The sequence below is a fragment of the Ovis aries genome, chromosome 4 (assembly GCF_016772045.2).
Source record: "Ovis aries strain OAR_USU_Benz2616 breed Rambouillet chromosome 4, ARS-UI_Ramb_v3.0, whole genome shotgun sequence".
Lineage (NCBI taxonomy): Eukaryota > Metazoa > Chordata > Mammalia > Artiodactyla > Bovidae > Ovis > Ovis aries.
Window position 1 is genome coordinate 67433146 of NC_056057.1, and position 24029 is coordinate 67457174.

Consider the following 24029-nt stretch of genomic DNA (forward strand, 5'->3'; position numbering starts at 1 on the left):
ATTCACGGTTCACGTATTGCTGAAGCCTGGCTTGGAGAATTTTGAGCATTACTTTACTAGCGTGTGAGAGGAGTGTAATTCTGCAGTAGTTTGAGCCTTCTTTGGCATTGTCTTTCTTTGGGATTGGAATGAAAACTGACCTTTTCCAGCCCTGTGGCCACTGCTGAGTTTTCCAAATTTGTTGGCATATTGAGTGCAGCACTTTCACAGCATCATCTTTTAGGATTTGAAATAGCTCAACTGGAATTCTATCACCTCCTCTAGCTTTGTTTGTAGTGATGCTTTCCACTTGACTTCACATTCCAGGGTGTCTGGCTCTAGGTGAGTGATCACACCATCATGATTATCTGAGTTGTGAAGATCTTTTTGTACAGTTCTTTTGTGTATTCTTGCCACCTCTTCTTAATATCTTCTGCTTCTGTTAGGTCCATACCATTTATGTCCTTTAGCAAGCCCATCTTTGCATGAAATGTTCCCTTGGTATCTCTAATTTTCTTGAAGAGATCTCTAGTCTTTCCTTGGATGCAATCTCAAAATGCAATCTCATGACAGAATGATCTCTGTTCATTTCCAAGGCAAACCATTCAGTATCACAGCAATCCAAGTCTATGCCCCAGCCAGTAACACTGAAGAGGCTGAAGTTGAACAGTTCTATGAAGGACCTCCAAGACCTTTTAGAACTAACACCCAAAGAAGATGTCCTTTTCATTATAGAGGACTGGAATGCAAAAAATATGGATAGACACTACCAAATTGCCCTTCAAGGAATGATTTTTAATTTTTTCTTCTGTTTTGTTCTCCTTCCTTTATTTATTCTTTCATCCACTGGCACAACAGGGTTTAATCCTCTTTACAACCAGGAGCGTCTCGACCTCTGTGCTTTACCCAGGTCACTTTCTGCTTTTATGAACAACTGAGAGACTACTGGAACTTTCGGTCACAGAACTTGGGTCCTTCATAACTGGCAAAGTGATGATCACCTTTTAACATGCATTTGTCAGGCTTTTCTAGGTCTCCGTCAGACTGAATTTAGTAACAGACTGTCTGTGGTGTTCAAGGGATCTTAAAGGCTGCAGGAGACCAGAGAAGCAAGCATTGGTCCCTTGCCTTCTGTGGGCCCCTGTCTTCTGTGAAATCCGAGAGCTTAGCAAGGATAGAGGGGAGTATGGGCTCCCCGACAACAGCAGGGCTAAGAAGTAGGAGCTTGGGTGAAGGATTTGCACTAGAAATGAACCTCCATTTATTCTCTTTGGGGCTCAGAGGCTGGGTTTGGAGCCTGGCTGTTTGCTGAGTTCTCAGCAAGGGATGAGCAGCATAAGCTGGAGACGCCTGGGCCAGGAACACAATGAAGAAAGGGTACCAGGTAGGACTGACTGCCCTGAGTCCACTCTTTCTTTTTCTTACAGGCTCACCAAAAATGAACTTGATGATGAAGTGGCAGAGAGCTTTGCAGAGATGTTGAAAGTCAACCAGACATTGAAACATTTATGGTAATTCAGATTTCAACACTGTGCTTTAAAGAAAAAAAAACTTTGACATAAAATTAACATACCATAAAAGTTACTCTTTTGAAGCATACAATTCAGTGATTTTTAGCATATTTATAGGTTGTGCAGCCAGTACTACTCTCTAACTCTAGAACATTTAACCGCCTCCCCTATTCCCCCCAAACCTGTATGCATTAAGCAATCACCCCCCATCCTTCTTCTCTCTTGGTTCCTGCATACGTGCTAAGTCCCCTCAGTCGTATCCGACTTTGTGACTCAATGGACCGTGTACCCCAACAGGCTCCTCTGTCCGTGGGATTTAGCATCTACTAATTTTATTTTCAGTCTCTGGATTTGCCTTTTCTGGGCATTTCATAGAGATGCAGTCGTACAATATGGGGCCTTTTGTTTCTGTGTTATTTCAGTAGCATAAGTTTTCAAGCTTCATCCACACTGTGGCATGTATCGGTACTCCATTGCTTTTTATGGCTGAATATTCCGTTCTATGGATAGTCCACGTTTTGTTTGTCCATTCATCAGTTGGTGGACATTTGGATTGTTTCTACTTTATGACTGTTATGAATAATGCTACTGTGAACATTAGTGCATGTTTGTATAACCACGTGTTTTCTTTTGGGTATATACTTAGGAATAGAATTTCAGGGTTATATGGTTATTTTGTTAACTGATAAACTGTTTTCCAAAGTGATTATGCTATTTACGTTCTCACCAGTCATGTATGAGGGTCACCATTTCTTCACGTCCTCAGCAACACAGGTCTTCTGGGGTCATACTATCCTAGGGGATATGAAGTGCTGTCTCATCGTGGTTTTGACTTGCATTTCCCTGACACTAACAATGTTGGATGTCTTTTCATGTGCATATTGGCCATTTGTATACCTTCTTTGGAGAACTGGCTCCACATTCTTTGTTCGTTTGTAAACTGGGTTGTGCTGTGGTAAGCTGGTTCAGTCGTGTCCGACTCTTTGCTGTAGCCCACCAGGCTCCTCTGTTGATGGGGATTCTCCAGGCAAGAATTCTGGAATGGGTTGCCGAGCCCTCCTCCAGGGGTTCTTCCCCACCCAGGGATCACACTCCTCATCTCTTCTGTCTCCTGCATTGGCAGCTGGGTTCTTTACCCCTAGTGCCGCCTGGAAAGCCCTAAGTTGGGTTATGTGCCTTTTAATTGCTGAGTCGTTAGGATTCTTTAAATATTCCAGGTGTGAGACATTTACTAGATAGATGATTTGCAAATATTTCCTCCCTTTCTGTAGAGTTTTTCAATTTTGCAAATATTTCTTTTCAGTTTCTTCACAGTGACCTTTGAAGCACCAAAGTTTTTAATTTTGATTAAGTCCAATGTATTTTTTCTTTAGTTGCTTGTGCTGTAGGTGTCTTACTAAGAAATCATTGCCTAATCCAAGGTCACAAAGATTTCTTTTAAGTGTCACAGTTTTGCTCTTCCATTTAGGTCCTTGATCCATTTGGAGTTCGTTTCTGTGTATGGTATGAGATTTGGGGTCCAGCTTTACTTTATTGCATCTAGATAATCAGTTGTGCCAGCACCACGTGTTGAAGACTCTTCCCTTTTGAATGGCCCTGACACTTTTGTCAGATCAGTAGACCATAAATGTGTGAGTTTATTTCTGGACTTTCTATTCTGGTTGAACCATATGTTTATCCTTATGCCAGGACCATACTGTCCTGCTTATTGTAACTTTGTAATAAGTTTTTGAAACCAGGAAGTGTGTGTTTCCAACTTTGTTCTTCTTAATATTGTTTTGACTATTCCAGGACCCTTGCATTGCCACGTGAATCTTAGATCATCATGTCAGTTTCTCTCTCTATATATATATATATGTATAAACCCAGTGTGTTACTTTTACATCTGAATTTTAGATCATGTCAGTTTATATATATATATATACGTGTGTGTGTGTGTGTGTGTATAAACCCAGTGTGTTACTTTTTTTTTTTTTTCCCCTTTTCTTTCTGACCCATAGACTTTCTTTTATGCCCTTCCCTAGGTGTCAGGCCAGCCTCCCCAGGGAGAACACAGTTAGGAGAGGGCTAGAGAGTGAGTCTTCACTCTTTGTGTGAGCACAGACCACACTGGCCAGGGTGAAGGTAGCCAGTGGGCCTGAGCACTGCCAGGCTTTTTAACCTCTCCTCCTACCCAGCCTCTTGCCAGGTCTAGGCTGCAAGCAGCTTAGCCTACCTCCAGCAAGGCGTAGGTGGTGCCAGTGGTCGCAACCATGGAAGGGATCATTAGGAAATAGCAGAATTTAACTAAATGCAGAACTCTGTGCCCACTTCCAGGTTCTATTTTTGCTCCTTTTGCAAAAAGTCCAAGTCACACTGTGGTCATGCTTACCAGAAAGTCACCACCTCTGCCCCAAGACCAGGGCCCCCAGTTTGTGGGAGATGGGGCAACAATCACTGGGTCCTGGCTACAGCATGGCTGCCTGTCCCTGTGTGCTTGGGCAGGAATGGTGACAAGAACTTGCACTGGGCACTGTGATAGAGACTGAGAACTACTTCCTACCCATCCTCCTATTGAAACTGACACACTCAGGGTTGTGGGGTTCTCTTACAGTTACTCTCGTGTTATAGGTCAGGCAACCGAAGAACAGAGAGCTTCTTCAAGGATCTATAGCTGGAAGGTGGGGAGTAGGTGTAATTGTGTATGAGGAGAACTTTTAACCATGCTATACTGCTTCCTTCTAAGGGATTGGCTTAATTTCTGAAATCTCATCGTCATGGTAATACAGGCCTTCATCTTCCTCATGCAGCTGCCTTCTTGGATCAGTGCCCCAAATTTCTAAAGGTCAAGTGTATTTGCAGCCTTTATCTACAAAAAGCCAGAGCAGAGGAGTGAACCTGTGATGATTAAAAAAAAAAAAAAGTAGACATATCACTGACTTGGGCTGCATTTTTTTCCTGGGTGGGCTAGAAGCACAGCCTCCCAGGGGAGCAATTCAGGAATTGTTCAGGCTTCTCAGCTCTACCTGAAACCTTCGTTTCATTGAGTCACTGTTACCCAACATAATGGGGTATACTCCTAGAGGCCCCAATATGGATGCTTTTCCACTGGGACTCATGACTAGTTCCCCCTCCCTCCCTCCCAGATGTTGGATAGGACATGGCACCATTTTGGAAGTCTTTTCCCCATCAAAGAAGAGAATGCCTAGCTCTTTAAAAATACTTGACTTTAAACGCTGCCTTGCCTTTCTCCAGCCACCTGGAAGGAGATAGCAGACTGCCTGTTCCCAGATAACGTTCCTTAGAGTTTGTTGTTCAGACTGGTAGTCTCGAAACAATGAAAAGTGCCAAGCACACATGCATATATATGTTCATGTAGTAAAAGTACCTGCATGTGAATATACAGACCTATTATGCTCATGCTAAAAATATACAGAAAGGTTAAACATTAAAACATTTATTGATGTATAATTTATATATTAATACAATGTTTAATTTCTGCTGTACAGCACAGTAACTCAGTTATATATTTTTAAAAAAATTAAGTTTTTACTGAATTTGTTATAATATTGCTTCTCTTGTTTATGTTCTGGGTTTTTGGCCACAAGGCATTTGGATTTTTAGCTCCCCAACCAGGGTTCAAATCTGCATCCCTTTCACTGGAAGGCAAAGTCTTAACTCACTGGACTGCCAGGGAAGCTCCCTGCATGCTATTTTTCATGTTCTTTTCCATTATGGTTTATCACAGGATTGTGACTATAGTTTCCCGTGTTATATAGTAGGACCTTGCTGTTTATCCATCCTCTATATAATAATTTGCATCTACGAATCCCAAATCCCCAATCCTTCCCTCCCCACGCTTCCTCCTCATTGCCGGCCACAAAGTCTGTTCTCCATATGTGTTTTGTAGTCTGTATTTGTTTTCGCAGTCTATTTTGTAGATAGGTTCATTTGTGTAATATTTTAGATTCCACATATAAGTACTGTCATATGGTATTTGTCCTTCTCTGCTTAGTATGATATTCTTAATGCTGAGCAATAGTTCAGTGTAGATATGTGTGTGTGTGTATACCACATCTTCTGTATCGTCTGATGGCTATTTAGATTGTTTCCATGTGTTGGCTAGTGTATATAGTGCTGTACGAACATAGGAGCACGTATGTCTTTTAAAATTAATTTCATCTGGATATATGCCCAGGAGTGGGATTGTTGGATCTTATGGCAACTCTATTTTTTAGTTTTTTTAAGGAACCTCCAAACCGATTTCAATAGTGGCTGCACCAGTTTTCATTCCCACCAACAGTGTAGGAGGATCCCCTTTTCTTCAAATCCCCTCCAGTATTTATTATTTTTAGACTTTTTAATGATGGCCATTCTGACTGGTAGGAAGTGGTACCTCATTGTGGTTTTGATTTTCACCTCTCCAATAATTAGAGATTTTTCATGTACCTGTTGGCCATATGTATGTCTTTAGAGAAATGCCTATTTAGGTCTTCTGCCCATCAGAAAAGTTAAACATTTTAAAACATGTCATTTATTCTCCTGAGTCTGATCTAGACAATCTTTGCTAGACTGAAAGTTAAATGGATTCAGTTCTTCCTGACCCTCTCATTCCATCATACCCTTCCAACCCCCTAATGACGTGGACAGAGTTCATCCAGTATGACTTGATACAAAAGGTATGTTTTTCTTACAGGCTTATCCAGAACCAGATCACGGCCAAGGGGATTGCCCAGTTGGCAGAGGCATTACAGAAGAACACTGGCATAATGGAGATTTGGTAAGACTGCGCTACCACTTTTTGTAGCGACAACAACAGTGATTATTTACTTAGCACCACTGACTATGTGCTATGCACAATGTAAGGCAATGTGCATTTATTTCTCATCTTTCCAACAATCTGTAATGTAGGTAGTACTGTTTCCATTTCACAGATCAAGAAACTGAGGCCCAGACCCAGGTCACACCTAAGAGGAGAAACTGAAATTCAAGGCTGTGACTTCATAGTTAGGACTCTTCTGCAGTCCCCCTGTCCTAGATTGTACAGGGGCAGACAGACTGAGAATTGATTCCCACTGAGAGATGGCCTGGAGTCTGAAGCACATTCTTTTCCTCTCTGGGCTTCCAGGCTGTATTTGAGCTGACTGTACTCTTTTCGAACTTCTGTTTCTCTTCTGAGGACTCGCTTATGCCAGCAGAAGGAAAGCCCATGGCCTACCTTACTGCAATGTTGCGCCCCATTCCATTTCTTGTGCCTCCCACGGGACACATACAGCACCCCCCCCTTCCCCCACAGGTAGGACTGGGCTACATTCAAGGGGATGAGGGAATGTGTGTGTTGCACTAGTAATAGAAAGGGCCCCTGTGTCCTTGAACCCGGACCCGGACCCACCAAGAGCTCTGGAATTTGCTCTCTGCCCCAGGCCTGGCCTGAGATAGCCCAGCAGAGTGTGAGGCTCAGACCAACATGGAAAGCCTGGCAGTGGCCAGAGCCGGGTTCCCTTGGAGGGCAGAGACCACAGGAGTTCATGCTCCATCCAGGGTCCTGAGGTCCATGGAGCAGCCTTGCCATGACCCAAACCCTCAGTGCAGGGGGTAGTTATCTTTAACTATAGTGCTTTCTTCGTACTGGGGAGAAGAATTTCATAGCCCCAAAAATATAAGTCAAGGTACAGCTTTCTCCCTGACCTTGGCTGCTAGAACGGCGTTTCTTAAACTTTACTTTAGAACGCCTTAGAGGATCAGAAATTGGTTTGGTAGGTTGTAACTAGCATTATTTAAAGAATGAAATGGAGTAGAACACCAGAATGCTGTGTGCACACTATGAGATATTTCATAATCTAATTTCAGATGTGGGTGTGTATGTATAGATGTGTACCAGCATAGATGCTGGTTCACAATGTAAAATGTTCTTATTTGGAGGCCAAACAAAAAAAACATTCTAAAACATTATGCTTGAGAAAAGAGCCCAGGCTCCAAACAGACTGATGGAGGGGCTGTGGCAAGTCGTCTTCAAAGCCAAGCCTACTCAGCCAGGAATCCTTTCCTAGAAGCACCCCATTTGCTGCTGACTCTGTTGTGAGAGGACAGGGGACCAGGCTGAAGGAGAGCTGGCCTCCACTCTGCTCAGTGACTGGTTTAAGGACATGCAGCTGCTTTAATTCTGACTAGCTTGAAATGGCCCACCAAAGACCATTGTTCTTACACAAAGAACTATTTGTATAGGACTCAGTATCAGTCTTTAAGGCAATGCTGTGTAGAACCTGAATGAGGCCTTGGTGTCAGGAAGGATTAGAAAAGAGGACAAGGAGGACGTCTCGGGCACTGGCCCAGGAGTATCTTCAGCCTCTGGCTCATCCCAGAAGTCTCACTTCATGGGCTTCCAGGGCTGGGGTCAGGCTCTGCCCAGCGTCACCACTGGCAGAGATTACCTTCGGCCAGCTCCTCGGACTCTTTGTAATAACATTTATGTCTGCCTCATCCCTGTTCAAAAAGAACTTGAGATATGAAGTCCCTCCTTGAGTTATGCCTTCAAAGACAGAAATGAGCAATATTCAATGACCCGATGTCATAAATTATAGCACGTAACCACACTCTGTTGCAAGAGCCTCCTGTGAGGCTGTCTCCTCCAGACTGTGAGCTCCTTGAGGGTAGGGCCTGTGTCAGGGTCACTGCAGAGTCCCCAGGGAAAGCACAGCATCTTAATTTCTTGAATAACGAATGAGTGCCATGTGCTGTGCTGATTCCGAGAATCCAGTGGTGAGCAAGATGGAGCTGCTCTCATGGGTTTTACATCCAGTGAGGAAGACAAAGGAAAAAATTATTCAAGTAATTATTTAATGACAATCATGATGAGTGCTGGAGAGGGGAAGGCTGAGACAGGAACCTGATACAAAGGAGGTTTCAGGGAAGGTCTCCTGAAGGAAGTGGCGTTTAAAGTAAGCCATGAGGGACGAATAGGAGATGATCAGCTGAGGTGGGAAGACTGTTCCAGGAAGGAGAACGTCATGTGCAAAAGTTCTGAGGCGCGAAGGAACATGGTGCCTTTGAAGAACAGCGTGGAAGAAGGGCCACAGGAGGTGGAGGTGATAGGGTGGAGACTAGACCCTGAAAGGTCTATGGGTCCTGCTGGATATTTTTGGTATTTATCCTAAAAGCAGTAGTAAGTCATTGAAGGGTTTCAAGCAAAGAGGGATGTGCTCAGAGCCACACTGTTTTTTGTTTTGTTTTTTTTTTAAAACCACCCTGGCTCCTATAGGAAAGCGGACTGGGAAAGGCCAGAGGCCACGTCAAGGGACAGTTAGCAGGACAGCACAGTGAGGCAGAGAAGAGGTGATAGGTACTCAGATCAGGACGGCGGTGGGAACATGTGGAGAGATTCCAGGAGCCATGCTAGGGATATTTAGGAAACAAAACTTTGTGACAGAATATGAAGGTGGGGAAGGTGGTAAGGTTAACCTCCAGGTTACTAACTGGCACAACTGGAGAAAGAGTGGTGCCATTCACAGAGCTAGGGCACCCTGGGGGGAGGTGCCCACTATGAGGTACCTGGGAGGCATCCAGATGGAAACGTCAAGTAGGTAAGAGGCTCCGGAGTAGGGAGGTCTTGCCCAGGTCACTGACATACAGATGAGGCCAGGGATAGATGAGGTTCTTCTAGGGGAAGAGGGCTGGGCCCCAAGCCTGGAGGAAATCCATTATTTAGAAGCTATATGGAGGAGAATATAAAAAAGAAGATGGAGTGATCTGATGTAAATATCAGAGACTGTAAATATCAAGCCAAGAAACAGATGGTAGTGTTTCAAGGAGGAGGAAGAAATGCCTGTGAGGATCAAGAAAGATAAGGCCTGAAAAATGTCATTTAAATTCAGTTTTATAGAGGCTATTGGTGACCTCAGACCCATTCCATGGAGTGATGGTAGCTCCCTGAAGGGATTTTTTTAAATTGGATTATAATTGCTTTACAATGTTGTTAGTTTCCCTTACAACAGCATGGATCAGCTGTGTGTATACATCTCTCTCCTCCTCGGGCGCCCCCCTAGGCCGTCACAGGGCGCTGAGATGAGCAGCTCCCCGTGGCGCTCTGTTTTACATGGGCGTGCATATACGTCCATGCCACTCTCTCAATCTGTCCTGGCCTCTCCTTCCCTCACTGTGTCCACAAGTCAGTTCTCCATGTCTGCACCTCTATTCCTGCCCTGCAAATAGGTTCACCGGTACTGTTTTTCTAGATTCCATATATATACATTAATATATTTTTCTGACTTACTTCACCCTGTATGACAGACTCTAGGTTCATCCACACTGACCCAGTTTTGTTCCTTTTTGTGTTTGAGTAATATTTCATTGTATAGGTACACCACATCTTTATCCATTTGTCCATGGACATTTAGGCTATTTTAAGTAGTGCTGCAGTGAATACTGGAGCACATGTATCTTTTTGAATTGTTTTCTCAGAGTATATGCCCAGGTGTAGGATTACTGGGTCCTATGATAGTTTTTCGGAGAAGGTGATGGCACCCCACTCCAGTCCTCTTGCCTGGAAAATCCCATGGGCAGAGGAGCCTGGTGGGCTGCAGTCCATGGGGCCGCTAAGAGTCGGACACAACTGAGCGACTTCACTTTCACGCGCTGGAGAAAGAGATGGCACCCCACTCCAGTGTTCCTGCCTGGAGAATCCCAGGGACGGGGGAGCCTGGTGGGCTGCCGTCTACGGGGTCGCACAGAGTCGGACATGACTGAAGTGACTTAGCAGCTTAGCAGCGTCATAGTTTTTAGTTTTTTAAGGAACCTCCCTACTGCTCTCCATAGTAGTTGTAGCAATTTACATTCCCACCAGCAGTGCAGGAGGGTTCCCTTTCTCCACATCCTCTCCAGCATTTATTATTTGTGGATTTGTTTTGATGATGGACGTTCTGACTGGTGTGAGGTGATACTTCACTGGAGTTTTGATTTGCATTTCTCTAATAATGAGTGATGTTGAGCATCTTTTCATGTGTGTGTTGGCCATCTGGAAAGGATTAATATCAAACAAGTCATCGAGATGGCCGAGTAAGAGGATGTGGCGCTCACCTCCCCCCAGATACATCCAAGTGTAGAACAAGTCTCATGGAAAACTGGAAACTGGCAGGAGAACGCCTATACAACCAAGGCTCCAAGAAAGATTCCCATATAATCAGGTAGGCTGGGTAAAAAAAAAAAAAAAGAATCAGGTGAGGATGGCACCCCACGGAAAGGACTAAGAGGAAAAGGAAGCCTGGGAAGTGAGCGGGTTGAACCACAGACTGGGTGTCCCAGTCCTGGGCTCCTGTGCAGAGGAGACAAGCCCCGTTGGCTGCTTAGAGAACCAGTATGACAGAAAGGCTGGCGCGCCTAGGCTCCGCTTGGGAGGAGTGTGGGTGCTTGCTTGCCACCAGACAGGGCAGAAAGAGGTCTGCCCGAGTGGCTGCCACCTCACTGTGCTCCCAAAGCCGCGCTGAGCAAACACCCCAGGCCCACTCACTCCACACCACAGATTGGCACTGGATCTAGAGAAGCCAAGTCCTGGCAGAAGACCTGATCTAGGGACACAGATGTGGCCCCCAGGAGCCTGCTGACAGCACTAACAAAGCAGCCCAGATGTCTGATGGCAACACAGCCACTTCAACCCTAATGCCATGACCCCCACTGCTAGCCAAGCAGATGCTCCAGCCTCTCCATGCCACGACCACAATGGGAAGAAACATGACCTTGGGCTGCATGTGAGCCGCCTACACAGGTGGTGCATCAGACCTCTGTAAATGCACAAGCCCCAGTGCAGGGAGGAGAGAAAACATACACTTACAGGGAGCAGAGCCAACTATCTAGCCCAAAGCTCAGGGCATTTGCTCCAGCAGCTCGGGAGCAGCACCTGCCCTGTGTGATGGTCACTGAGCAGAAAGGAGGTCCCACATCACATCCTGTGAAGGTTCTAGCTCTTTTAGTTCTAGCCATACTCCATCAAGGTGATGGTGGCCAGCACACCCTGAAGAAGACATGGCTGGCATCCACAATCAAATCCAGTCCTCACACCAAAGACACTGGGCACACACAGTCTACACAGGGACACTCACATAAAAACACTTCTCCATGACCACAACAGATTACTTTTCTCTTTTTCAGTGAATTTAGGTGAAACAGTTAAGGGAAAAGCAGAGGAACTACTCCCAATTGAAAGAGCAAGAGAAGCCCCCTGGAAAAAATAATGAAATAGAGGCAATTGGTCTTTTTGGTAATTTTTATTACCAAAAAGCTGGTAATAAAAATGCTAACTGAATGAAGAAAGGAAACTGATCTAAGCACAGATCATTTTAACAAAAACTATAAAAAGATCTAATCAAAAATTCAATTTCTGAGATAAAACTCACTGTAAAAGCAATAGCAGACCATATGACACAAATGCAAATGATCTGAAAGATAAAATAATGGAAGTCAATCAACATAGCAGACAAAGAGAATGAAAAAAATGAAAGCAACATATGAGACCTATGGAATAATATAAACTGTGCCAGTGTCTGCTGTGTAAGGATTCCAGAAGGAGAAGAGGGAATAAAACATGTATTTGAAGAAATTATGGCTGCAAACTTCCCAAACCTAAAGAAGGGAACAAATATCCAGGAACAGGAAGCACAGAAGGTCCCAAATAAGATGAACCCAAACAGAACCACACCAAGACACACCGTAATTAAAATGGCAAAAGTCAAAGAATTCTAAAGGCAGCAAGAGAAAAACAGTCCTTTACAAGGAAATCCCCATCAGGCTATCAGCTGACTTCTCTGCAGAAACCTGGCATGCCAGAGGAAGTATTAATAGCGTGATATATTCAAAGTCCTGAAATGGAAAAATATCAACCTAGGATACTTAATCCCAGGAAGATTACCATTTAGAATATAAGAATTTCTCAGAAAAGCAAATTACCATTACAAAACCTACCCTAAGAGAAATGCTGAAGAATCTTCTCTAAATGGAAAAGAATCTATAGGAAAGGGAAAATACCAATAGGAAAAGCAAATATATAGTGAGGATTGACGATCACTTAAACCAGTACATGGATTAAAAGTGAAAAAATTGTAAAAATGACTATAACTACACTAAACAATAAAGGGGTAAGCAGGGAGATATAAAATATGACATTAGGAATTAAAAATGTAGCTCTAAGGCAAAATGAATAAGAGCAAAAATAAACAAACGGGACCTGATTAAACTTAAAAGCTTTTACATAGCAAAGGAAACCCCTGAAAAAATGAAAAGACAACCTGCAGAATGGGATAAAATATTTGCAAATGATGAAATTGACAAGGGGTTAATGTCCAAAATATACCAACAACTCATACAACTCAATATCAAAAGAACAGCCCAATTAAAAAACGGGTAGAGGACCTGAATAGACGTTTTTCCAAAGACAATATACAGATTCCCAACAGGGACATGAAAAGGTGCTCAACATTACTAATTATTAGAAAATGCAAATCTAAACCCAATAAGGTATCACTTCACACCTGTCAGAATAGACACCATCAAAGTCTACAAATAAATTCTGGAGAGGATATAGAGAAATTGGAACCCTCGTACACTGTTGGTGGGAATGTAAATTGGTGCAGCCACTATGGAAAACAATGTGGAGGATTCTTAAACTAACAGTAGAACTACCATATGATCCAGCAATTGCACCCCTGGGTATATATCCAGAAAAAGATAAAACACTAATCTGAAAAGATACACGTACCCCAGTGTTCACAGCAGCACTATTTACAATAGCCAGGACATGGAAGCAACCCAGGTGTTCATCAACAGATGACTGGATTAATATGTGATAAACACACACATATATGTACACACACATATGCACAATGGAATATTACTCAGCCATAAAAAGAATGAAATACTGCTATTTATAAAGTGGATGGACCCAGAGAATATTATGCTAAAAGAAATAAGTCACAGAAAGAAAAACTATTATATCAGGTAAATGTGGAATCTAAAAAATAACACACATGCCTGTATATAGGTAAAACAGAAACAGACTCACAAATATAGAAAATGAACTCGTGGTTACCCTCCAAAAGGGTGAGGAACAAATCAGGGGTATGAGATTGACATATATACAAATTACTATATTATAAAATAATAATATACTGTGTAGCACAGGAAATTACACCCATTATCTGGTAATAACCTGTAATAAAAAATAATGTTCAGAAATACTGAATCACCATGCTATACACCTAAAATTAACACAATACTGTAAATCAACTATACTTCAGTTTTAAAAAAGAAAAAAGTGTTTGAATTTCAGGGTTGTGTGAAGCATGAGAGTGTGTTAGGAACACATGTTGGGAAGGTGTATACAGTAGTCCCTCACTTACTTGTGTTCTTTTTCTCCAACAGCTTAAATGGAAACTTGATAAAGCCCGAGGAGGCCAAGGTCTTTGAAGATGAGAAGCGGATTGTCTGTTTCTGAGGGGATATTTTCTCGTGGGTGGGTCTTGGCCCTGGGGGCAACTCAGTGCAGTCGCCTGGCTTGGATGGTGGCATCCAGGGTCTGCTGAGGAGGGACTTCTAGGAATCCAGCCTTCATGATGCAGATCAAGTGGGATCTGGCAGAGATCCCTCCAACTGGCAGAGGCCCCGAGTAGTTGTTACAATTCTGCAGGAAAAAGCATGAGCCATTTTAGTGACTGTAAACTTTCTATAAAGAGATGTTAATGCACAGCCGTGATTATTTAAATCTGCACCTAGAGGAGTGAGACTCAGAGCTCGTAGGAACGCCTGCCCAAAGGCTAGGGGGAGCGAGTCAGTCACCGCCGTGCTCACTAGAGAGCTGATGACATGGTGCACAGTTGGTACCATGTTTCTTGGGGGGCAAAGGTGCTCAACAAAGGAAAGTATTTCACCTGAAATACTGTCTTCCTCCTCAGTGCCTCCCCAAGTGTTGATACTATTCCCACCTCACTGTAGACACTGAGGGGGTGCAGTGTGGGGGTTTGACTCCTCCAAGGCTCTGTAGGGATTTGGTGCCAAAGGAAGGACCCACATGTGCTTTTGTCTTAGTTCTGGAGTCTCACCCTCTGCTGACAAAGATGGCAGGATGCCCTCTTCACCAGACTGAGGGACAGGGCAATGTCTTCATAATACTGAGGCTCCACTCAGGGCTTTCATGGGATGGGGCTGACCTCTAGAAGGCTGATGCTATGGGCTCTGCCCCAGGAAGAAGAATCAGTACCGTCCTCCAAAAGGAACCTTGTGGCCGTGGCATCCAAACTGGAGCTTCTCTCTTGCTCTGTGGAGAAAGGCAAGTCTCCTGCCCCTGAGCAGTTGTGAGGGTGGCTGTGTTGGAGGCAAGGCTCAGAGTTGCTGAGAACTCGGCTGGGAGAGCATGTTAGACCCCTGCCACCATGGCGGGCATGCAGTGGATGCTAAATGGGGGGAAGGAGGAGGTTTTACCAGATAACTCATTCATTTGCTAATTCATTTGTTAGTAAAATACTGAAACCCTCATTATTTCTAATTGAGTTCAGTTCAATCGCTCAGTCATGTCCGACTATTTGCGACCCCATGAACTGCAGCACACCAGGCCTCCCTGTCCATCACCAACTCCTGGAGTCCACCCAAATTCATGTCCATTGAGTCAGTGATGCCATCCAACCATCTCATCCTCTGTCGTCCCCTTCTCCTCCTGCCCTCAATCTTTCCCAGCATCAGGGTCTTTTCAAATGAGTCAGCTCTTCACATCAGGTGGCCAAAGTATTGGAGTTTCAGCTTCAACATCAGTCCTTCCAATTGTCTGAGTCAGGGGTTTTAAAAAGGAAGTTGGCCTGGCAAGCACGCTGTGACCCCTTTAGAGGCATTTACTGCACTGGGTGGGGGCCCAGGGTGACGTGCTGTGAGGAGAACCAGACGAGGGACAGTCAGAGGCATCCTCAGTGTTATCCTTCACAAATCCCTCCACCTACCAAGAGAAGGAAGAAGGCAGAGAAAGCATCTGAGGCCCCTCCATCTAACCTCCCAGTCCACACAAACGGCTTCTCAGAGGGAATACCTTGAGTCCCTGGTGGTTGGGGCCAGGGTATGGTGGCATAGCCAGATTTCATGGCCCTCACCACAACCTGATGGGCTGTCCCCTACCCTTCTCGGCTGTTCACTGCCAAGTAGAGGACCAGGGTGGGCTTGTACCCACTGTGGCAAGAGGCACTGAGCTGACAGGGGTAAGTGGGGGGCCCATTCAACAGTACATTGGAGTTGTCAGAAGTCCCCCCAGGCTTTATACAACAGCCCCAGTTAAGAAGGGTATAATTCAACAAGTTAGCCCTGAAAGTTAGGGGAAAAATCCTGTACAGTCACATGGGAGCTAGTCCCCTAAGGTCCTGGCCACCCCAGGTTTGGGTATCTCTAACAGTCACCACCTCCACCCCTACCCCCACCCAAGGGAGAATCTCTCTTCCAGAATATCTGAGCAGCAGATATGCCCACATCACATAAAGGACTGAGTGCTTGGTGAGTTGAAGGCCAAGGGTGCTTAGAACAGACTTCAGACTTGCCAAGTCAGAAAACCACACTTCCCAGCTGACAGAATCATATTTTATTATAAACTGCTAAAACTAAACTTTTGAGATTCTAAAATGAACCAATCTCTTTAACAAGTGGTGCTGGGAAAACTGGTCAACCACTTGTAAAAGAATGAAACTAGAACACTTTAACACCATACACAAAAATAAACTCAAAATGCATTAAAGATCTAAACGTAAGACCAGAAACTATAAAACTCTTAGAGGAGAACATAGGCAAAACACTCTCCGACATAAATCACAGCAGGATCCTCTATGACCCGACTCCCAGAATATTGGAAATAAAAGCAAAAATAAACAAATGGGACCTAATTAAAAGATTCTGCACAACAAAGGAACCTATAAGCAAGGTGAAAAGACAGCCTTCAGAATGGGAGAAAATAAGAGCAACTGAAGCAACTGACAAACAACTAATCTCAAAAATATACAAGCAACTTATGCAGCTCAATTCCAGAAAAATAAACGACCCAATCAAAAAATGGGCCAAAGAACTAAACAGACATTTTTCCAAAGAAGACATACAGATGGCTAACAAACACATGAAAAGATGCTCAACATCACTCATTATCAGAGAAAGGCAAATCAAAACCATAATGAGGTACCATTTCACGCCAGTCAAAATGGCTGTGATCCAAAAGTCTACAAGCAATAAATGCTGGAGAGGGTGTGGAGAAAAGGGAACCCTCTTATACTGTTGGTGGGAATGCAAACTAGTACAGCCACTATGGAGAACAGTGTGGAGATTCCTTAAAAAACTGGAAATAGAACTGCCTTATGACCCAGCAATCCCACTGCTGGGCATACACACCGAGGAAACCAGAATTGAAAGAGACACGTGTACCCCAATGTTCATCGCAGCACTGTTTACAATAGCCAGGACATGGAAGCAACCTAGATGTCCATCAGCAGATGAATGGATAAGAAAGCTGTGGTACATACACACAATTTAGTATTACTCAGCCATTAAAAAGAATACATTTGAATCAGTTCTAATGAGGTGGATGAAACTGGAGCCTACTATACAGAGTGAAGTAAGCCAGAAAGAAAAACACCAATACAGTATACTAACGCATATATATGGAATTTAGAAAGATGGTAACGATAACCCTGTATGCGAGACAGCAAAAGAGACACAGATGTATAGAACAGTCTTTTGGACTCTGTGGGAGAAGGAAAGGGTGGGATGATTTGGGAGAATGGCAATGAAGCATGTATAATATAAGAAACGAATCACCAGTCCAGGTTTGATGCAGGATACAGGATGCTTGGGGCTGGTGCACTGGGATGACCCAGAGGGATGGTACAGGGAGGGAGGAGGGAGGGGGGTTCAGGATGGGGAACACGGGCGGATTCATGTTGATGTATGGCAAAACCAATACAATATTGTAAAGAAATTAGCCTCCAATTAAAATAAATAAATTTAAATAAATAAAAGACAAAAAATAATAAAATGAACCCAGAAACTACCAAATATTACTACTTCTAGAGACTATGAAAATTAAAACTGTTGCCTCTAAGGGAAACTGAATTTGTGTGGTATTGGGTTAAATTCTAACCTGGAAATACTTTGGTCTTCCAGATGGTGAATGATGGATTTTCTTACAAAAGAGAAATTAGACTGCTAAGTTGTTGGAAAGGTTCTCCACTGCCCATAGGTGAACTTCTCTGCAGAGAAATGGAGAGAAAAAGATAATAGGAAATTGGGGAGGGGAGGAATTCCACAAACTTAGGATACGACTGTTTCCACAGGACATGTTAGTTGATTGTTTCAGACCTACATGTCCATGTCGACTTGGAACTTACAAAATAAGCCATGTAAAATCACTGTGGGGCTTTGGGCCACGTCTTAAGACTGTCAGAATTTCAGTTTCTACCTTGAAAACGGAAACCCCAGAGTACTGACTTACAAAGTTGTTGTGGGGATTAAATGAGCTGCCGCATGGAGATCAGCACAATGCTGGTGCAGGGTCAGTGCTCAATGAAAGTGAAAGTCGCTCAGTCGTGTCTGATTCTTTGAGACCCAAATCTCCAGGCCAGAATACTGGAATGGGTAGCCTTTCCCTTCTCCAGGGCATCTTCCCAACCCAGGGATCAAACCCAGGTCTCCCGCATTGCAGACGGATTCTTTACCAACTGAGCCACAAGGGAAGCCCAAGAATATTGGAGTGGGTAGCCTGTCCCTTTCTCCAGTGGATCTTCCTGACCCAGGAATCGAACCAGGGTCTCCTGCACTGCAGGAGGATTCTTTACCAACTGAGCTATCAGGGAAGCCCCCAGTGCTCAATACACAGTATGATAACTCGGATTTGATCCCTAGATCAGGAAGATCCCCTAGAGAAGGAACGGTAACCCACTCCAGTATTCTTGCCTGGGAAATCCCATGGACAGAGGATCCTAGAGGGCTAAAGTCCATGAGGTCCCAAAGTGTTGGACATGACTTAGCGACTAAACAACAACAATTGTAAAACCAATGTTTCTCATTTCTGCTCACAGTGGCATCCCCCAGTATCCCCTTGACACTTAGGCTTAGGAAACGTCCCAACAAGGTCAAATATAGCACTAGAAGTTCTCAAATTCAAGTCTAGAGGCATACAGCATTGAGCTTCCTGCAGTATCCTGACACCTTCAGTGAAAAGCACAGCCATGAGTTGTCATCATTCTTACAATTACGTGTCACTCACTGAACAGAGGGAGGCGCATCCATGTCTTCACGGCACAGTAAGAACAGAGCAAAGCTGGCACCACCGCACAAAGCCAGGCCCGCCAGCCTTTGCCAGGTGTCCCTTTCAGCTCCCCAACTGGGAAGGCACATTTGGCTCGTTGGTGTTTTGGTCCACTTCCAGGGGTGACACATGTCTATTTCCAGTAACTAATTGCTCACTTACAGGAATAAAAATCCTTGCTCTGGACCTGAAAGGCAAAAGCATGACCATCATCTCAGGTCCATAGAGAGGAATTTTAATGAAAAGCGGAATTAGCTGGTAAGGAGGCCAAAGCTCATGTTGCTGCACAGATGGGCTGGCCGCAGAGCTACAGGGCCCAGGGGCCATCCCAGCAGGATTCTCACAGACTTAAAGCTGAATTAACTGCACCCAGACCAGCTTAAAACTCTTTCGGAAGCACTAAGGACTAAAAAGAGGGTAGGCCCCCAGTGATTTGTAATGAAATGAATGAATGAATAATGAAAAAATATTTTAAACCAGGTAAATTATAAAATAAGTTCAAAAAATATAAAATAAAATAAGTTCAAGGATGCTAAACAAGTTTCTGATTTTCCCCATATCTACTTAGGTGCTTTTTGGGGCAAATAGCAAATATCAAAATAACTTGATCTTTTTTTTTCCTTGACAGTTTCCTCTCTGTCACATTTGTATTACAAAAGCAGTATGACAATATTAAAATTTTTAAAATAATGCTTCAGTTCAGTTCACTGGCTCAGTCGTGTCTGACTCTTTGCGACCCCATGAATCACAGCATGCCAGGCCTCCCTGTCCATCACCAGCTCCTGGAGTTCACCCACACTCATGTGCATCGAGTTGGTGATGCCATCCAGCCATCTCATCCTCTGTCGTCCCCTTCTCCTTCTGCTCCCAATCCCTCCCAGCATTAGGGTCTTTTCCAGTGAGTCAACTCTTCACATGAGGTGGCCAAAGTACTGCAGCTTCAGCTTCAGCATCAGTCCTTCTAATGAACACCCAGGACTGATCTCCTTTAGGATGGACTGGCTGGATCTCCTTGCAGTCCAAGGGACTCTCAAGAGTCTTCTCCAACACCACAATTCAAAAGCATCAATTCTTCGATGCTCACCTTTCTTCACAGTCCAACTCTCACATCCATACATGACCACTGGAATAACCATAGCCGTAACTAGACGGACCTTTGTGGGCAAAGTAATATCTCTGCTTTTTAATATGCTGTCTAGGTTGGTCATAACTTTCTTTCCAAGGAGTCTTTTACTTTCATGGCTGAAATCACCATCTGCAGTGATTTTGGAGCCCCTAAAAATAAAGTCTGGCACTGCTTCCACTGTTTCTCCATCTATTTCCCATGAAGTGATAGGACCAGATACCATGATCTTCGTTTTCTCAATGTTGAGCTTTAAGCCAACTTTTTCACTCTCCTCTTTCACTTTCATCAAGAGGCTTTTTAGTTCCTCTTCACTTTCTGCCATACGGGTGGTGTCATCTACATATCTGAGGTTATTGATATTTCTCCTGGCAAACTTGATTCCAGCTTGTGCTTCTTCCAGCCCCAGCCTTTCTCATGATGTACTCTACATAAAAGTTAAATAAGCAGGGTGACAATATACAGCCTTGAGGTACTCCTTTTCCTATTTGGTACCAGTCTATTGTTCCATGTCCAGTTCTAACTGTTGCTAACTGTTGCTTCCTGAGCCAAAGATCGAGAAGCTCTATACAGTCAGCAAAAACAAGACCAGGAACAGACTGTGGCTCAGATCATGAACTCCTTATTGCCAAATTCAGACTGAAATTGAAGAAAGTAGGGAAAACCACTAGACCATTCAGGTATGACCTAAATAAAATCCCTTATGATTATACAGTGGAAGTAAGAAATAGATTTAAGGGACTAGATCCGATAAACAGAGTACCTGATGAACTATGGATGGAAGTTCATGACATTGTACAGGAGACAGGGATCAAGACCATCCCCATGGAAAAGAAATGTGAAAAAGCAAAATGGCTGTCTGGGGAGGCCTTACAAATAGCTGTGAAAAGAAGAGAAGCAAAAAGCAAAGAAGAAAAGGAAAGATATTCCCATTTGAATGCAGAGTTCCAGAGAATACCAAGGAGAGATAAAAAAGCCTTCCTCAGCGATCAGTGCAAAGAAATAGAGGAAAACAATAGAATGGGAAAGACTAGAGACCTCTTCAAGAAAATTAGAGATACCCAGGGAACATTTCATGCAAAGATGGGCTCGATAAAGGACAGAAATGGTATCAGAAGCAGAAGATATTAAGAAGAGGTGACAAGAATACACAGAAGAACTGTACAAAAAAGATCTTCATGACCCAGATAATCACGATGGTGTGATCACTTACCTAGAGCCAGACATCCTGGAATGTGAAGTCAAGTGGGCCTTAGAAAGCATCACTACGAACAAAGCTAGTGGAGGTGACGGAATTCCAGTGGAGCTATTTCAAATCCTAAAAGATGATGCTGTGAAAGTGCTGCACTCAATATGTCAGCAAATTTGGAAAACTCAGCAGTGGCCACAGGACTGGAAAAGGTCAGTTTTCATCCAATCCCAAAGTAAGGAAATGCCAAAGAATGCTCAAACTACCACACAATTGCACTCATCTCACACGCTAGTAAAGTAATGCTCAAAATTCTCCAAGCCAGGCTTCAGCAATATGTGAACCGTGAACTTCCAGATGTTCAAGCTGGTTTTAGAAAAGGCAGAGGAACCAGAGATCAACTTGTCAACATCTGCTGGATCATTGAAAAAACAAGAGAGTTCCAGAAAAACACTATTTCTGCTTTATTGACTATGCCAAAGCCTTTGACTATGTGGATCACAATAAACTGTGGAAAATAATGCTTCAGTTCAGTTCAGTCGCTCAGTCCTGTCTGACTCTTTGCGACCCCATGAATCGCAGCACACCAGGCCTCCCTGTCCATCACCATCTCCCAGAGTTCACTCAGACTCAAGGCCATCGAGTCAGTGATGCCATCTAGCCATCTCATCCTCGGTCATCCCCTTCTCCTCCTGCCCCTAATCCCTCCCAGCATCAGAGTCTTTTCTATTGAGTCAACTATTTGCACGACGTGGCCAAAGTACTGGAGTTTCAGCTTTAGCATCAGTCCTTCCAAAGAAATCCCAGGTTTGATCTCCTTTAGGATAGACTGGTTGGATCTCCTTGCAGTCCAAGGGACTCTCAAGAGTCTTCTCCAACACCACATTTCAAAAGCATCAATTCTTCGGCGCTCAGCCTTCTTCACAGTCCAACTCTCACATCCATACATGACCACTGGAAAAACCATAGCCTTGACTAGATGGTCCTTTGTTGGCAAAGTAATGTCTCTGCTTTTGAATATGCTATCTAGATTGGTCATAACTTTTCTTCCAAGGAGTAAGCGTCTTTTAATTTCATGGCTGAAATCACCATCTGCAGTGATTTTGGAGCCCAAAAAATAGTGTCTGACACTGTTTCCACTGTTTCCCCATCTATTTCCCATGAAGTGATGGGACCAGATACTATGATCTTTGTTCTCTGAATGTTGAGCTATAAGCCAACTTTGTCACTCTCCTCTTTCACTTTCATCAAGAGGCTTTTTAGTTCCTCTTCACTTTCTGCCATAAGGGTGGTGTCATCTGCATATCTGAGATTATTGATATTTCTCCCAGCAATCTTGATTCCAGCTTGTGTTTCTTCCAGTCCAGCATTTCTCGTGATGTACTCTGCAAATAATGCTTATAATAATGCTAATAGCAACTTAATTTTTGCATGTCATTTTTCCCTATTTTGCCTACATGGAGACTTTTATTACTGTAAAATACATGTAATATACAATTTATCATCTTAATCATTTCTATACATTTCAGTGGTATAAACACATTCATATGTTGTGTAACCATCACCAATGCCCATCTCCAGAATTACTCTTCTTATAAAACTAAAACTCTATGCTCATTAAACATAATTCCTCCTGGCCCCACTTCTGGCAACCACCTACTACTTTCTTTCTCTATGATTTTGACTATTCTAGTTCCCTCACATAAGTAAAGCCAAACAGAGTCTTTCTGTGACTCTTAGCATGATGTCCTCAAAGTTCATCTATGTCAGAATTTCCTTTTTTAGGAACAGTGAACATTTATAATTTATTTAGTTTTCCCACAGTTATTAATCTTTATAATTATCATTTGTATTGTATTGTTATGTTAATTTGCTTAATTATGTCCCAGGTATTAGACATTCAGGTGTCCAGACTGGCTGTAGGGATGATTATTATAGACATTTCTATGGAAGTAAAAAAGTTTCTTTAGGATTATTTCTTTGGAGTGGGATTAGCAAGTCAAAGATTCTTGCTGTGAATTTTAATTTTTTTTTTCAATCTACATGAATCCATCAGGTTTAGGAGTCTAATAAATGGTTTGGAAGTGGGTGGAAGTTAGAGAACAATGTACTATCTCCTTTGAATAGGAATGAGACTCCCTGCCTTGGACCTGTACCCTAGATGGCACCCAGGCCCTGCCCACACACACAGGGATGCTACCGCCACAGACAGGCCCTGGTAAGTTCAGCCTTCTTACCATGCCAGTGAGGACACTGGCTCAGAGGGCAAAAGAGACTTGCCCAAGGTCACACACATTATCTGTAGAGCAAGAACTAGAACACAGGCCTTCTGGCTGGCTTTATTTTCCCTTCTGTTCTGACAGTCTGTAACCTCCAGTTCATTCTCCAGTTGACCTTTTTTTTTTTTGCCAAGCCTATTAAACCTGATCTCAATCCACTAGGGCAAGTTAAACAAAATGAACTCTGCTCCCCAAGGACTTAGGTGGGGTATCTTAAGTGTTGCTCTGGGAAGTCTGGTCTTATTTTTATATACCAATGATGCGAAAAGCTCCAAAACTCGGGACTCCTGTTTTCAAGTCTCACTGACTGACAGTCTCAAGGTGAGGAACACCCTGGAGAATGTCGGGTGACCCAAGTCTGACTCTTCAAAGCCCACACATCCTCTGCCAGCCACAACCATGGGACTGGACCAAAGGAAGTAGGTGTATTCCAGAGACCTGGGGAAGGTCATACTGGGATTATTTCCATCACAAGAGGGCAGCATGTATCCAGCGATTAGTCCATTACATAAGTGGCCTGAAGGATTCAATTGTGTAGGGGGTGCTGATACTGATCCAGTGTTCTACTTACATAAAAATCCAAAGTACATGGTGTTAAGAGCAATTTCATTGTCAGTGCATTCATCCATGACTTCAAAGACACTGTTAAGTTAGGGAGAGAAAC

At 43.5% G+C, this 24029-nt stretch overlaps 1 protein-coding gene and 1 long non-coding RNA gene across 5 annotated transcripts in view; one reads left to right on the forward strand and one right to left on the reverse strand.

Annotated features, from left to right (window-relative positions):
• Positions 1–14984, forward strand: part of NOD1 (nucleotide binding oligomerization domain containing 1) — a 92175-nt gene extending 77191 nt beyond the window's left edge. For all 4 annotated transcript variants that reach the window (XM_042248630.2, XM_004007930.6, XM_027968641.3 and 1 more), the window contains 3 exons: positions 1407–1490; positions 6166–6249; positions 13875–14984. In XM_042248630.2, the coding sequence (XP_042104564.1) occupies positions 1407–1490; positions 6166–6249; positions 13875–13947 (241 nt within the window). In that variant the 3' untranslated portion in view covers positions 13948–14984. The remainder of the gene's footprint in view (positions 1–1406; positions 1491–6165; positions 6250–13874) is intronic.
• LOC105606575 (uncharacterized) lies at positions 4911–14133 on the reverse strand. Its single transcript, XR_003589170.3, has 2 exons — positions 13853–14133; positions 4911–9177 (listed from the first exon to the last, which is right to left on the reverse strand). It is a non-coding gene; the product is annotated as an uncharacterized LOC105606575 (long non-coding RNA).
• Positions 14985–24029: the final 9045 nt, after the last annotated feature.